Source organism: Polypterus senegalus, chromosome 6, assembly GCF_016835505.1.
Source record: "Polypterus senegalus isolate Bchr_013 chromosome 6, ASM1683550v1, whole genome shotgun sequence".
NCBI lineage: Eukaryota > Metazoa > Chordata > Cladistia > Polypteriformes > Polypteridae > Polypterus > Polypterus senegalus.
The window spans coordinates 70027074-70040484 of NC_053159.1; the positions used below are offsets into that span (position 1 = coordinate 70027074).

Below are 13411 nucleotides of genomic sequence, written 5' to 3' on the forward strand. Positions count from 1 at the left end.
AGCCTGAAGGTGGGGGGATTCTTTCTATACCTACTGTACCTTTGCCAAGATCTAGAAGATTTATAAGATTGGTCTACTTGCCTCATAAGTTCAAATATATTGATGCTATCATGTTTAGGAACCTGTTTTATTTCTTTCAGAGTTGGTGACAGCAGAAGCCTATCCTGACAACACTGGGAACAATTCAGGATCCAGCCTTGGATTAGATGCCAGGACAAGTGCTGAGCAATCTTGAGGGATAAACATCTAGTGTGGTTTAAACCAGGGCTGTGGAGTCGGAGACAATTTTGGGTACCTGGAGTCGGAGTCGGCAAAAAGTTAACCAACACCGACTCCTACTAAATTTAAATGGGAATTAAAAAAGTAAGTTGAAATGTCCCAATTCACAAACAGTCATAATGAACTACTTCTCTGCTGTAAGAATAAAGCCCAATGCATGCAGTGCATAATGTTACCACAAAACGAACATGTCAAGTAACCATGAAGCATGTTTTTCATTGACTGTATGCGTCACTATATGGGATGTAATGCACAGGTAAGGTGCGGCACTGCTTTCCATTGTGTCGTGTTCCACTGTTACAGGGAACTGTGAACCTAGCCTAAAGCCCCCCATACATTTACAGATGCACTGGCGATTTTTCGGCCGTTCAACGAGTCATCACGCGTCAAACGCCTGAAAAATCATCTGGTGTGTTCTCAGCTCCATCGGCTCCCCTTCGCTATGCGCTAGTGAAGGGGGCCAAAGGAGCCGAGAACACAGATCTCCCTACCTGTCTCCAGCAGAGGCTCGTTCTGCTGATCAGCTGGCCGGTGAGTGACACAATGCACTAAACTTCCGGCTGGCTGACAAAGGAGACAGCCACTGCAGCAGACAGAGGCATCACATTACTTTGGATGGGGGCGGTGGTCGAGATTTTTGGCAAGCGGGATCTGCCCGTCCATGTGGACACCCACAATCTGCGGCCACCAATCAATTGCCGCGATTATACACGCACATCGGTCGGTGGCAAAATCGGCCACGGATCGCTGCGTATTTGGGGGCCTTAACTCTCGCCGATAATTAGGTAAATGTTTTTTGCAGGACTAGAGACACTTGTATAAGTGAAGGGAACAAACTTAAACTTTAAACCTGACTATGGGATTCAAACATGATTCATGATTTCCCTTGAAGTGTCCCTCCCCCCTGCCTCCTCCTTCAGCCTTCCACTGCCCTATCTTCACAAGATAAGAACACTAAGGAAAAAGCAGCAGCTTCTGCCTCTCTCTGCTATAAGAGCTTAGAAGAACTTGGTGGAACAGCTTCTTGCATTTGCATTCAACTGTAAGTGTTCATATTTATTTTAAAACTGCATGGCTCCTTGTCTGTATGAGGGAAGGCTGTGTGCACGTGTCTGGACAAAACAACTTGGCTGCTTGTCTGTAAAAGGGAAGGCTGTGTGCACATGTGTCTGGATAAAACTGCATGGCTCCTATCTGTAGGTTTGTTAGTGTGCAGGAATGTATAAAAGTTAGTGCAGATTGTTTATATGCTTTTGATTACTAGTATGTGCATAGGACAAATCGTACCTAGGTTTAATGCTGGGCTAGATGGCTTATTTGTATGTATAAAGCTATGTTGTATGTATGTTTGCTTAGAACAAGACTTTTTATATTTAAAACTGAAGCATATGCCAGTTAGTATAAAATATTTTATATTTTAGTGAAGGAGGCATCCTATTAAGAATGGCAAAAAGACTGTCAACAACGACAAACACAACAAAGTCTGCTGTTTATGAGCACTTTGTATTATTAAGTGATGGGAAACATTATGTGTGCCAATGTATTCAAAATGATGGTGATGGTGAAAAACAATGTGATGCAAAAATTAGCAGTTTCAGTGGGCCTGATAAAAATGCACCTACAAGAGCATCAAATTTGAAAAGACACAGCGTTTTCATCCCAAAGTATTAGGAGCTGTGAATGAGAAAGATAGCAATGAAAACATTGCATCTAGTTCTGTGCCAAAAAATGTTCAGAAATCTACTGGAACCCAATCACAAATAAGAAAATTCTTCATATCTGACAAAGTTACCATAACAATGACACCAGAAAAATTCAAAACCCACATTATTGAAATGGTAGTAAAGAAATGTCTACCTCTATCCTTTTCTCAGCCAGCCTTTTTAGGCCTAAATGAAGAAATAGCTAAAAAACTTGGTGTTTCTCTGGAAAGAGAAAATATAAGGAAACCTGTAAGTGAGGAGGCCAAATGTAAAAAGGAAGAACCACGGAAAGTTCTGAAAGGACGTTTTCTCTTCATTAAAATGGATGCATGCACATGTCACAGGGTCAATTATTTTGGTATTAATGTGAGATTTGTGGATGAAAATAACAAAACAATAACACAGACCTTGGGATTAAAGGACACCCAGGCACATCACTCAAATGACTATCTTCAGAAGTTAGCGGAGGGTGTTCTAGAAGATTTTGAAATTAAAAAGTAACAGATTCTTTGTATTGTGACAGATAATGCTTCTAATATGTTGAGCACAATTGAGAAGATGAACAAAGATGAAGAAAGTGGCATAGAGTTATTAGAGTTAGAGGAAGACTGCTCTGAAAGAATTGGAAAAAATGGAGAATACTGACATTGTGGATAACATTGTTAAAGAAGCATTGAAGCTTGCTACTATTCACCATATGAGATGTGCTGTTCATATTCTGCAGCTTGCTATAAGGGATGGACTAAAAGATCGCCATGCAGCTACATTGATTGGGAAATTAAGGCAAGTAGCTATTTCAGCCAGGGCACCAAAAACGGATGCAATTTTGAAGAGACGTGCAGGAAAAGGAGCCATTTTGGATCAGACAACACTCTGGGGAAGCACTTATTTGATGGTGAAGCGTTTGCTTGAACTTGAAGACGTCCTAGAAGCATTGGATAATGAGAATGTTGCTTTAACTGAAAGCCAGTGGGCACAAATAAAAGAGCTGGAAAACCTTCTTTCGCACCCCTTTACCGTCACCAAGAGGTTGCAATGTGACTATCTAACCCGCTGTAAATTCTTCTTGGAATGGAAGAGCCTGATGTATCGCCTGAACAAAAGTGGAGGGTTAATAGCTGATGGCATTGCATCTTCAATGATGAAAAGAGAGAGTCTTTTGCTGGACAATGAAATCTTGTTAGCAGCTATTTATGTCGACCCAATGAGCCGAATTTTGTTGAACAGTGACCAGACTGCTACAGTGAAAAAGGCACTCTACGATTTAGCAGTTCGCATGAGGGGATTACTACCTGAAATACCTCCACAGGAGGAAGTTCAAAGCACTAGTGGTAACTCAGGATCATCCTCTTCAAATGAGAGTTAGACTTTGATTCCTTCTTAGACAAAATCGAAGGAAAAGGAAAGTGACGTCGCATAAGCAAAAAAGAACCAGTCAATGTCCAAATAAAGAAATTCCGGCAGGAGTTTTTTAAAGAACTAAAGTAAGTTGAAAAGTATGATCGCTCATCAAAACTTCGTGTTGAAGAAGCCATCCTTGTGTATCCAGAGATCATTGGTGATGTGGCTAGAATTATAACGGCAATGCCACCCACCCAAGTCAGTGTTGAAAGATTATTTTCAGCTCTGAAAATAATCAAATCAGATTTAAGAGCCTCTATGAAAGAGGATCTGGCTGAAGCAATTCTGTTTCTTAGAACTCTACACTGATTTTAGATTGCATTTAAAGGGAACCCGAGGTCAGAGGAATATGGAGGCTGCCATATTTATTTCCTTTCTTTTAACTATAACTGTATTCCAAGTTTAATATAGGTTTTCCAGATATTGCTTTTAGTTCATATAGTTAAGCTTTTTTTTTGTTTTAAAAGTTAAAACTACCAAAGAATGTGGTTTGTATTTTTGAACCAATACATTTCCTGTTCCTGATTTTTATGCCTGCTATTACTATCCAGACACTTGTTTAAAAAAAAATAAAATAAACAAAACCTTGTTTTCATTGTGTTTGTCTTTTATCTGGCATTATAGTAGAGTGTTGGCTTCCTAGCCAGTAGTTCTGTGGTGAAATGACATGTATGTTGCCTTCCTTTCCTTCAATGGATGTAGAAAATACATTAGCATAGTATATACATACAGAGGAGTCGGAGTCGGAAGATTTAGAAACTGAGGACTCAGAGTCATTTATCTACCGACTCCACAGCCCTGCTTTAAACAAAATAATCTTTTATAACTGACCACTTAGAAGCCTAGATCTTAATCCGATTAAAATATATATTTCAGGAATAATAAATTAAAGTTCACCATAGGGGTGGCATAAAGACGCAGTATTTGAATTTGAATTGCACGATCTGCACTTGTAATTGTGGAATTTGCAAATTGTCTGTGCACGTTTTCTTTCTGTAATTGAAAAGAGCTGGTTAGGTTAAGAATATTCAAAATTGGCCCTGTGTGAGTGATAGTGAGGATGCGTGCCCGAGTACTTCCTACGAAGGACTAGTGACCTCTCCTTAGCTATTTCAAGCCATTGTCTAGAGTCACTAAGGCTCTGTCCCTTTAAACCTCAAGTGGTTCTGAGAAGACAGTTTGTTTTTCAAAATATGGCTCAATCAACTCTGAGGAAACTTGATTAAGTTAGCAAAAGAAGAAAAGGAAGTACCCAAAATATATAGTAAAGCACTTGTACTAAAAGACTCATTGTTGTAAATGATATTATTCAGCTCTCAAAATGTATTTACTTATGAATTTGGTTATAATTTTATTTTTTACTTGTATTTAAAGTTATTTGCAATGACTTTGGAAAAGATAAATGTCATAAATAATTATATTATCATTTATACCATTACTAAATCTATTAGAGAAATGAAAATATTATGATTTTGAATTATTAATAAATCAACTGCTGGTCTTCAGTTACAAGTTTAAATACTAAACTAAAGAACAGGTTGAACTTGTCTTTTGAAACACTTTGCCTTTACTTTCACTGCCAGTCTGTGCAGGCTATGTACTTGATACCTAATAAACCATTATTGTGGAACTGCAGGTACTATATTAAAAAACAAGCTGTAATGTGCCTCAAGTTTTTGTTCAGACAGACTAAGATGACATCTAAATTCACTTTTTGGGTTTGCTGTATGATTTACATATACTCTCTTTCATGCTAATGCAAGTCTATAATCTTAGTTTAGAATGACCAGACAGTGTCCAACCTAACAGTTATGATAATTGCAAAAAGCAAGAGATTGCATAAATAAAGCACCCAAGATTAAAGCATTTAGGCACAGCTGCCCAATAGAGACTCCATTTCCATCCACCTGGACGTCAGCCTGATGGCTCAATTTAAATAAACTGCCTGGAATGATACTTTCTCCTAAAACTGATGTTTTCTTTCCTGCTAATATTCAGTAAGCTTTCTCATGTTAAAGGGTGCACTTTTATTTAGGACTATGCATCTAGTTGTTTTACAATCTATTTATATTTTCTTCTGCCGCTATTACTCTAATCTTAATAAATACTAGTTTGCTGTTGTGCTTATTGCATGTCTTGAGTGACTAAAGTAAAAAAAGTATACACAAGGCACCAGTTCTGGTGCGACTCTCTTTTTCACAGGATTAACAGGCTGGTGGGGTTGCGTCAAAATAGTGAGTAGCATGGTGGAAGCTTTCAACCAAAGTGTACTGTATTTAAAAAAAAAAAAAAAAAGATTTCTTTTTTCGTGTACTGTATTAACCCCTCCTCGAACTGCCACCTTATCGTTCTGGAGGGGTTTGCATGTACCAATGATCCTAGGAGCTCTGTTGTCCGGGGCTTTATGCCCCTAGTAGGGCCACCCAAGGCAAACTGGTCCTAGGTGAGGGACGAGACAAAGAGCGGTTCAGCAAACCTTCCATGATGAATGAAAACTTTGGACAGCGTTTTCCCTCACCCGGACATGGGTCACCGGGGCCTCCCTCTGGAGCCAAGCCTGGAGGTGGGGCTTGATGGCGAGCACCTGGTAGCAAACCTTCCATGATGAATGAAAACTTTGGACGGCATTTTCCCTCCTCCTTCCCATGGGTTCACCACCTATGGGGGAGGCCAAGGAGGGCGGGTGCAGTGTGAGTTGGGTGGTGGCTGAAGGCGGGGACCTTGGCGGTCTGATCCTCAGCTACAGAAGCTGGCTCTTGGGACGTGGAATGTCACCTCTCTGAAGGGGAAGGAACCTGAGCTGGTACACGATGTTGAGAGTTTCTGGATAGATATAGTCGGGCTCACCTCAACACACAGCTTGGACTCTGGAACCAATCTCCTTGAGAGAGGCTGGACTCTCTACCACTCTGGAGTTGCCCCTGGTGAGAGACACCGAGCAGGTGTGAGCATACTTATTGCCCCCCGACTTGGAACCTGTTTATTGGGGTTTACCCCAGTGAACGAGAGGGTAGCCTCCCTCCACCTTCAGGTGGGGAGATGGGTCTGAACTGCTGTTTGCGTGTATGCGCCAAACAGCAGATTAGAGTACCCACCCTTTTTGGAGTCCCTGGAGGGGGTACTAGAGGGCATACCTTCTGGGGACTCCCTTGTTCCACTGGGAGACTTCAATGCTCACGTGGGCAATGACAGTGAGACCTGAAAGGGTGTGATCGGGAGGAATGGCCCCTCCGATCTGAACCTGAGCGGTGTTTTGTTATTGGACTTCTGTGCTCATCATGGATTGTCCATAATGAACACCATGTTCAAGCATAGGGGTGTTCATATGTGCAGTTGGCACCAGTTTGATGATCACCTTTGTTGTCGGACCTGTGGCCATATGTCTTGGACAGTCGGGTGACGAGAGGGGCGGAGCTGTCAACTGATCACCACCTGGTGGCGAGTTGGCTTCGATGGTGGGAGAGGATATTGGTCAGGCCTGGTAGACCCAAACGTGTTGTGAGGGTCTGCTGGAAATGTCTGGCAGAGTCCCCTGTCAGAAGTAGGTTCAACTCCCACCTCTGGCAGAACTTCGACCACATCCCGAGGGAAGTGGGGGACATCGAGTCTGAATGGGCCATGTTCCGTGCCTCTATTGTTGAGGCGGCTGACCAGAGCTGTGGCCTTAAGGTGGTCGATGCCGGTCGTGGCGGCAATCCCCGAACCCGCTGATGGACACCGGCAGTGAGGGATGCTGTCAAGCTGAAGAAGGAGTCCTACAGGACCTTTTTGTCCTGTGGGAATCTGGAGGCAGCTTATAGGTACCGGCAGGCCAAGTGGAATGCGGCTTCGGTGGTTGCCTAGGCAAAAACTCGGGCGTGGGAGAAATTTGGGCAGGCCATGGAGAACGACTTTCGGACGGCTTTGAGGAGATTTTGGTCCACCACCCAGCATCTCAGGAGGGGGGAAGCAGTGCAGTATCAACACTGCATATGGTGGGGATGGTGCGCTGCTGACCTCGCCTCGGGACGGGTGAGTCGGTGAGGGCAGTACTTCAAAGACCTCCTCAATCCCACTAACAAGCCTTCCAATGAGGAATCAGAGCCTGGGGACTCGGAGGTGGGCTCCCCCATCACTGGGACTGAGGTGGTCAAAAAACTCCTTGGTGGCAGGGCCCCAGGGGTGGATGAGATACGGCCAGAGTTCCAAAAGCCTCTGGATGTTGTAGGACTGTCTTGGTTGACACACCTCTGCAACATCGCATGGACATCAGGAACTGTGCCTCTGGATTGACAGACCGGGGTGGTGGTCCCCGTCTTTAAGGGGGACCAGAGGGTGTGTTCCAACTACTGTGGGATCACACTCCTCAGCCTCCCTGGTAAAGTCTATTCAGGAGTCCTGGAGAGGAGGGTCCGTCAGATAGTCGAACCTCGGATTCAGGAGGAACAGTGTGATTTTCGCCCTGGTCGTGGAACAGTGGACCAGCTCTACACCCTTAGCAGGGTCCTGGAGGGTGCATGGGAGTTTGCCCACCCAGTCTACATGTGTTTTGTGGACTTGGAAAAGGCATTCGACCATGTCCCTCGGGGAATCCTGTGGGGGGTACTCCGAGAGTATGGGGTACCGAACCCCCTGATAAGGGCTGTTCGGTCCCTGAGCTTGGTCCGCATTGGCGGCAGTAAGTTGAACCCGTTTCCAGTGAGAGCTGGACTCCGTCAGGGCTGCTCTTTGTCACCGATTCTGTTCATAACTTTTATGGACAAAATTTCTAGGTGCAGCCAGGGTGTGGAAGGGGTCTGGTTTGGTGGACTTAGGATTGGGTCACTGCTTTTTGCAGATGATGTTGTCCTGTTTGTTTCATCAGGCCATGATCTTCAACTGTCTCTGGATCGGTTCACAGCTGAGTGTGAAGCGGCTGGGATGGAAATCAGCATCTCCAAATCCGAAACCATGGTCCTCAACCAGAAAAGGGTGGAGTGCCCTCTCAGGGTTGGGAGCGAGATCCTGCCCCACGTGGAGGAGTTCAAGGATCTTGGGGTCTTGTTCACGAATGAGGAAAGAATGGAGCGCGAGATCGACAGGCAGATCGGTGTGGCGTCCGCAGTGATGCGAGCTCTGCATCGGTCTGTCGTGGTGAAAAAGGAGCTGAGCCGTAAGGCAAAGCTCTCAATTTACCACTCGATCTACGTTCCTATGAGATCGCGAATACAAGCGGCCGAAATGAGTTTCCTCCGCAGGGTGTCTGGGCTTTCCCTTAAAGATAGGGTGAGAAGCTCAGTCATCCGGGAGGGGCTCAGAGTAGAGCCGCTGGTCTTCCGCATCGAGAGGAGTCTCGATGGATGCCTCCCCGGTGAGGTGTTCTGGGCACGTCTAACCAGGAGGCGGCCCCGGGGAAGACCCAGGACACGCTGGAGGGACTATGTCTCTCGGTTGGCCTGGGAATGCCTTGGGATTCCCCCGGAAGAGCTAGAAGAAGTGGCCGGGGAGAGGGAAGTCTGGGTATCTATGCTCAAGCTGCTGCCCCCGCGACCTGACCTCGGATAAGCGGAAGAGGATGGATGGATGGATGGATGTACTGTATTAATCTAAGGGGAAATTCTCTTTTATGCATAACCCAACTTACTCAGAGTTTTCAGAGCACAGGGTCAGCTATTTATATAGTGCCCCTGGAGCATTAAGGGCCTTGCTCAAGGAGCCAATGGAGTAGCACTCCTTCTGTCACTGCCGGGATTCAAACCACCAACCTTCGAGTTACCAGCCCAGATCCTTTAGCCACAAACCCACCACTCTGGCCAGTAATTATAAATTGTTGGTTGGTAAATGGTATTAACCAAGGTGTATCTGCCTCCATGTGTCTAAGTTATAACTCGAGGACAAAGGTGCTTGAGCCTTTATGCCTTGGTTATATCTGGGGACTTCCTTGGTGGAGTAATGAAGAGCGAGAGACAACACAAGCATCACTCATAATCAGTGCTTAAGTGGATCGGGGTCTGTGTTTATGTATCTTTCTGTGAGTGTGTTAAGGTTTGGGTGCTAGAGTAGACCAATCCAAAAATGAAATGATGAGTTCCATTCACCCATTCAAATTTTACAGGAGGAATTAATATTAGTTATCAGTATAAAATTTCAAAACATACCTATAAGAAACAGTAACTTATTTACAAATTTAAAAATTAAAAATAAGTCTTAAGTAAGATTCTACTAACAACAACAGAGTTGCACACCCATCTAGAAAAGATTCCTTCCCTAACTGTTTATAAAAACACAGCAAAAACACAGCAAATAAACCTGCTTTCCTGCAAACATTCAGTCATGAATTCATTTTACACACGGGATCATGCTTTTGAATTGAAAACCTGCCGTTCCCTCTCATTCACTGGTCAAAAGTTCTGCCTTCAATTCAAAAGAGCAATCCCATGTGAACAGGCTTCCTGTTTGTGGACTAATTTCATTTTCCAGAGGTATTTATTTAACAATATTTTAGCATTTTGCACACTGTGAGCATTGAACTGGATGACTTAACATGTGGATTATATGCACGCATATATTGTCTACTGCTTCCCAGTGTTGGTCACCATAGGCTCCTATTCTATCAGAAACTTGGTTCTCTCTATTCTACATGAAGACACAAGATTAAATTGGTTTTTGGCCTTCAGTAAAATACAGCACATGGTAAGATACAAAGAAATATTTTATTAAAGATGCAAATGGAACACACAGTTGGTAAATCAGAGGCCGAGGAATTATAATAATTTCAAGTGAGTAAGTAAAAGCTGCTTTGGGGCAACATTCACATTTAAACAATTTAACTGTTCAGTATAAACAGAATTACAGAGATAAATAAATGAAATTCAATATCCCATACCTTTTCTGTAATCGTGCGACTTAAAAATTCCTGAAAGGCCTCCAATTCTAATTCCACGATACTGAACTACACCAGCATAGCCTAAATGAGTCCAGAAGGCAAAAAAAGAATGAAAAGGATAAACATTTAAATACTTTTATCTTTAATAAAGAATAAAAAAATGACTTTTTAATATTTCAACAATAAATTTGTTATGCACATTGTAAAAGTTTGCAAGAAATTAAACTGATCAACCATAAAAGCCCTAAAGAACAAGTATTGCACAGGTATACCCTAAATGCAAGTTACTGATGCAAACAGTAGGCAGAAGTCTTAATTACCAGTAAGAATCAATGGCACCTTCTTCCACTATGTAATGACAAAAAATGGAAAATGGACAGCATGTACTGAGCTTTCAAATGTATAGCTTTTACATTCACTTTCTACTATACCCCTTTTTACCACAACATATTGAAGGGTTGTCCTAATTGGTCATAAATTAATTGTAAAAGAACTTATTCTATTTATTTATTTACTGCTTGAAAATCTGTAGATTCCAAACTCTCTTTGCCTTTCTGAATAGACTAGTCTACCAATTGAAATCCTTTTGCTTATTTCAGGGGTGGTTATCTAATGTAATCAATTCCATTACAGAGGAGATAAGATATATTCTGTATGTTACCACTTACCAGTAACTGTTACGTAATTAATCAGGGACAAGGAAGCTATGTTATAAACAGTATGAAACAAAGTTATATGCTATCTATTTTAGTACATTACCTAAATAATAGATGTTAGGTGCCACCCAGCCGCCAAAGGGCAGTTCTTGAAGGTAATTGGATGCCTCATGGTTACCTCCAATGAAAATGGTAAGAAAAGGTGCTTTTTTTTCTCCAGAGTAATACCTATAAAATACACATTGCATTGCCATTGCAGTATTTTTATCTCCAAAATGATAACAACAGCCTTTTGTATAATTAAAGGATTATTAAAGAATGACAAAACATTTATGTACAAGTTCCAGTATGAAGATCACCCATTTTAAAATAAATCAGAAAAAATAAGTGCAGTTATCGCTGCCCATAAAGCACATATGATTTCCAGGGATGCTCTAGTAAAAGTACAAGATGTGCTAAGGTGTTTTTGATATTGGAAAGCAGAGGACTTAGACCACAAAAGCCACAGTACTGACAATGGTTTGTGGAAGAGTTGTTTGATATCTCAAATTTTATATGAAGATTATGTCTTTAGTAAATTTTGTGATAAATGCTTTATCATTTATATTTAGAATAGGACAACATGGCCCTATATGACTATGCATAAGGTTGGTCAAAGACTGAAAAGTCATGAAAAATTAAAGCAGTAATTATTACTGTAAATAATTATTTAGAGCAATAAGTAAACAACATATTGTAACAGAACAATAATAATAGTATACAGTACATGAATCCGTTATTAAGGAAGTAAATAAAACACAGTCTATTATGACAATACAATTTTTAAGTTAAATAACAAAACTAAATAACTTGCTTTAGTTACAATGCCAAACAACAGAAGTCATTTGTCTCACTGGAAATTTGCTGTACAGTCAGCCAATCAAAATTAACATTTGAAAAATCGATAATGTAATAAATCAGCAAGAAAAGCAACATTGTAACAATGCACGGAACGAACCAACACACAATTGTCTGATGTGACAAAACTGGCGCACCGTCCTCGCGCCTTCTCCTGCCAGATGGAGGGATGGGGGTGCACGGCGCGGAGTGTGGAACGGGAGGAAAGGAGAATGACGTCCATTCAGTTCCGTCCGTCATGCTAGTCTGCTGATTTCTCGTTCAGTATGCACTGCCCACTCATGTGCCCACCTCCAACTCGTCAAGTCACCGTCTTTACATAGTCCAGATGTACCTGTGAGTAACGTAGCCTTTTCATTGCTCTGTGCGGATCCGGCTGCTTTTCTATATATAATCCACCAAGACACCCGACCACGGTAATAGCAAGGTGGGAGGGGGGTGTGAACAAAGGGTTGGGACGCAACCAGTAGGAGCGTAGGAGTCGCACTTAGTGTGACTTAGTTTGCAGCCCGAATGGGGTTCAACGGCTTACCCACGTCAGGTCGACATACGCTCAATGTCATGCATAACTATTTATTGAATGCTAAACACTTCTGGAAAGACACGGTTGTCTAAAACGGGTTGGTGTGAGAATACAACAGTAAGCGAATGAAAAGATGGAACTCTGGAGAGAGCAAAATACAACACAATAGTGAACCCACGGCATAACAAACGCCGCATAACTATTTAATGATGGTTGAACACTTCTGGAAAGATACAGTTGTCTAAAAAGGGAGGGTTTGAGGATACAACAGAATGAGAATGAAAAGATGAAACTTTTCATTGCTCTGTGCAGTTTTGGCTGCCTTTCTATATATAATCCACCAAGACACCAGATCACGGTAGTAGCGAGGTGGGAGGGGGTGTGAACAAAATGCAGGAGTATCTAAGAAGACGAATGTTTGTCGCTGAAGCGAATTGCTGCATGTAGCGTGTAAAACAGTTTGCTATGGTGCACGCAGGCGTGCGTTGTAACGAAACCTCTTTTTTTTAAAGACTGCCTACTTCATTGTGTTTTAACCTCAGTTGTAAAGGAATGTTTTAAGGACCCCATGGGATACCCCTCGGTTTTGGCTGCTTTTCTATATATAATCCACCAAGATACCCGACCACGGTAGGAGGGGGGTGTGCACAAAGGGTAGGGACGTAATGAGTGGGAGCGTATGAGTCACATTTAGTGGGAATTCCACGGCTTACCCATGCCTGTCTGCGCTGGGTAGACACACGGTCAATGTCATGCATAATTATTTATTGAATGCTAAACACTTCTGGAAAGACACGGATGTCTAAAACGGATTAGTGTGAGAATACAACAGTAAGTGAATGAAAAGATGGAACTCTGGGGAGAGGAAAATACAACACAATAGTGAACCCGTGGCATAACAAACGCCGTGTGGCTCAGACGTGCATGTGGACTCTTACCGCAGACGAAAGGGACTAACTGGGTGGTCGGTGAGTTTTTGCGTCCGGGCAAATGGGCAGGCAGTGTGAATGCCTAGAGAGCGAGGGTAGACACCGGCCGGTGAAAAAGGAGCGCTGGTGGGCAGGAAAACGTCTTCCGTGTTCCTGCAGGAGCATCTAAGAAGACGCAT

General features: G+C 42.6%; 2 protein-coding genes across 3 annotated transcripts in view; one reads left to right on the forward strand and one right to left on the reverse strand.

The window, feature by feature from the left end:
- The window catches only part of dbr1 (debranching RNA lariats 1), a 66747-nt gene that overhangs the window by 21327 nt on the left and 32009 nt on the right, over nucleotides 1-13411 (reverse strand). For both annotated transcript variants that reach the window (XM_039756311.1, XM_039756312.1), the window contains exons 3-4: nucleotides 10987-11111; nucleotides 10228-10308 (exon numbers count right to left, since the gene is read on the reverse strand). In XM_039756311.1, the coding sequence (XP_039612245.1) occupies nucleotides 10228-10308; nucleotides 10987-11111 (206 nt within the window). The remainder of the gene's footprint in view (nucleotides 1-10227; nucleotides 10309-10986; nucleotides 11112-13411) is intronic.
- Nucleotides 912-3811, forward strand: LOC120531155. Its single transcript, XM_039756313.1, has 2 exons — nucleotides 912-1321; nucleotides 1701-3811. Exon 2 carries the CDS (start codon nucleotides 2614-2616, stop codon nucleotides 3346-3348), a length of 735 nt encoding a protein of 244 aa, XP_039612247.1. The 5' UTR covers nucleotides 912-1321; nucleotides 1701-2613; the 3' UTR covers nucleotides 3349-3811.

Excerpts from the sequence above, each read along its gene's own strand:
- LOC120531155 (XM_039756313.1), top strand. The coding sequence starts at position 2,614 with ATGGAGAATACTGACATTGTGGATAACATTGTTAAAGAAGCATTGAAG.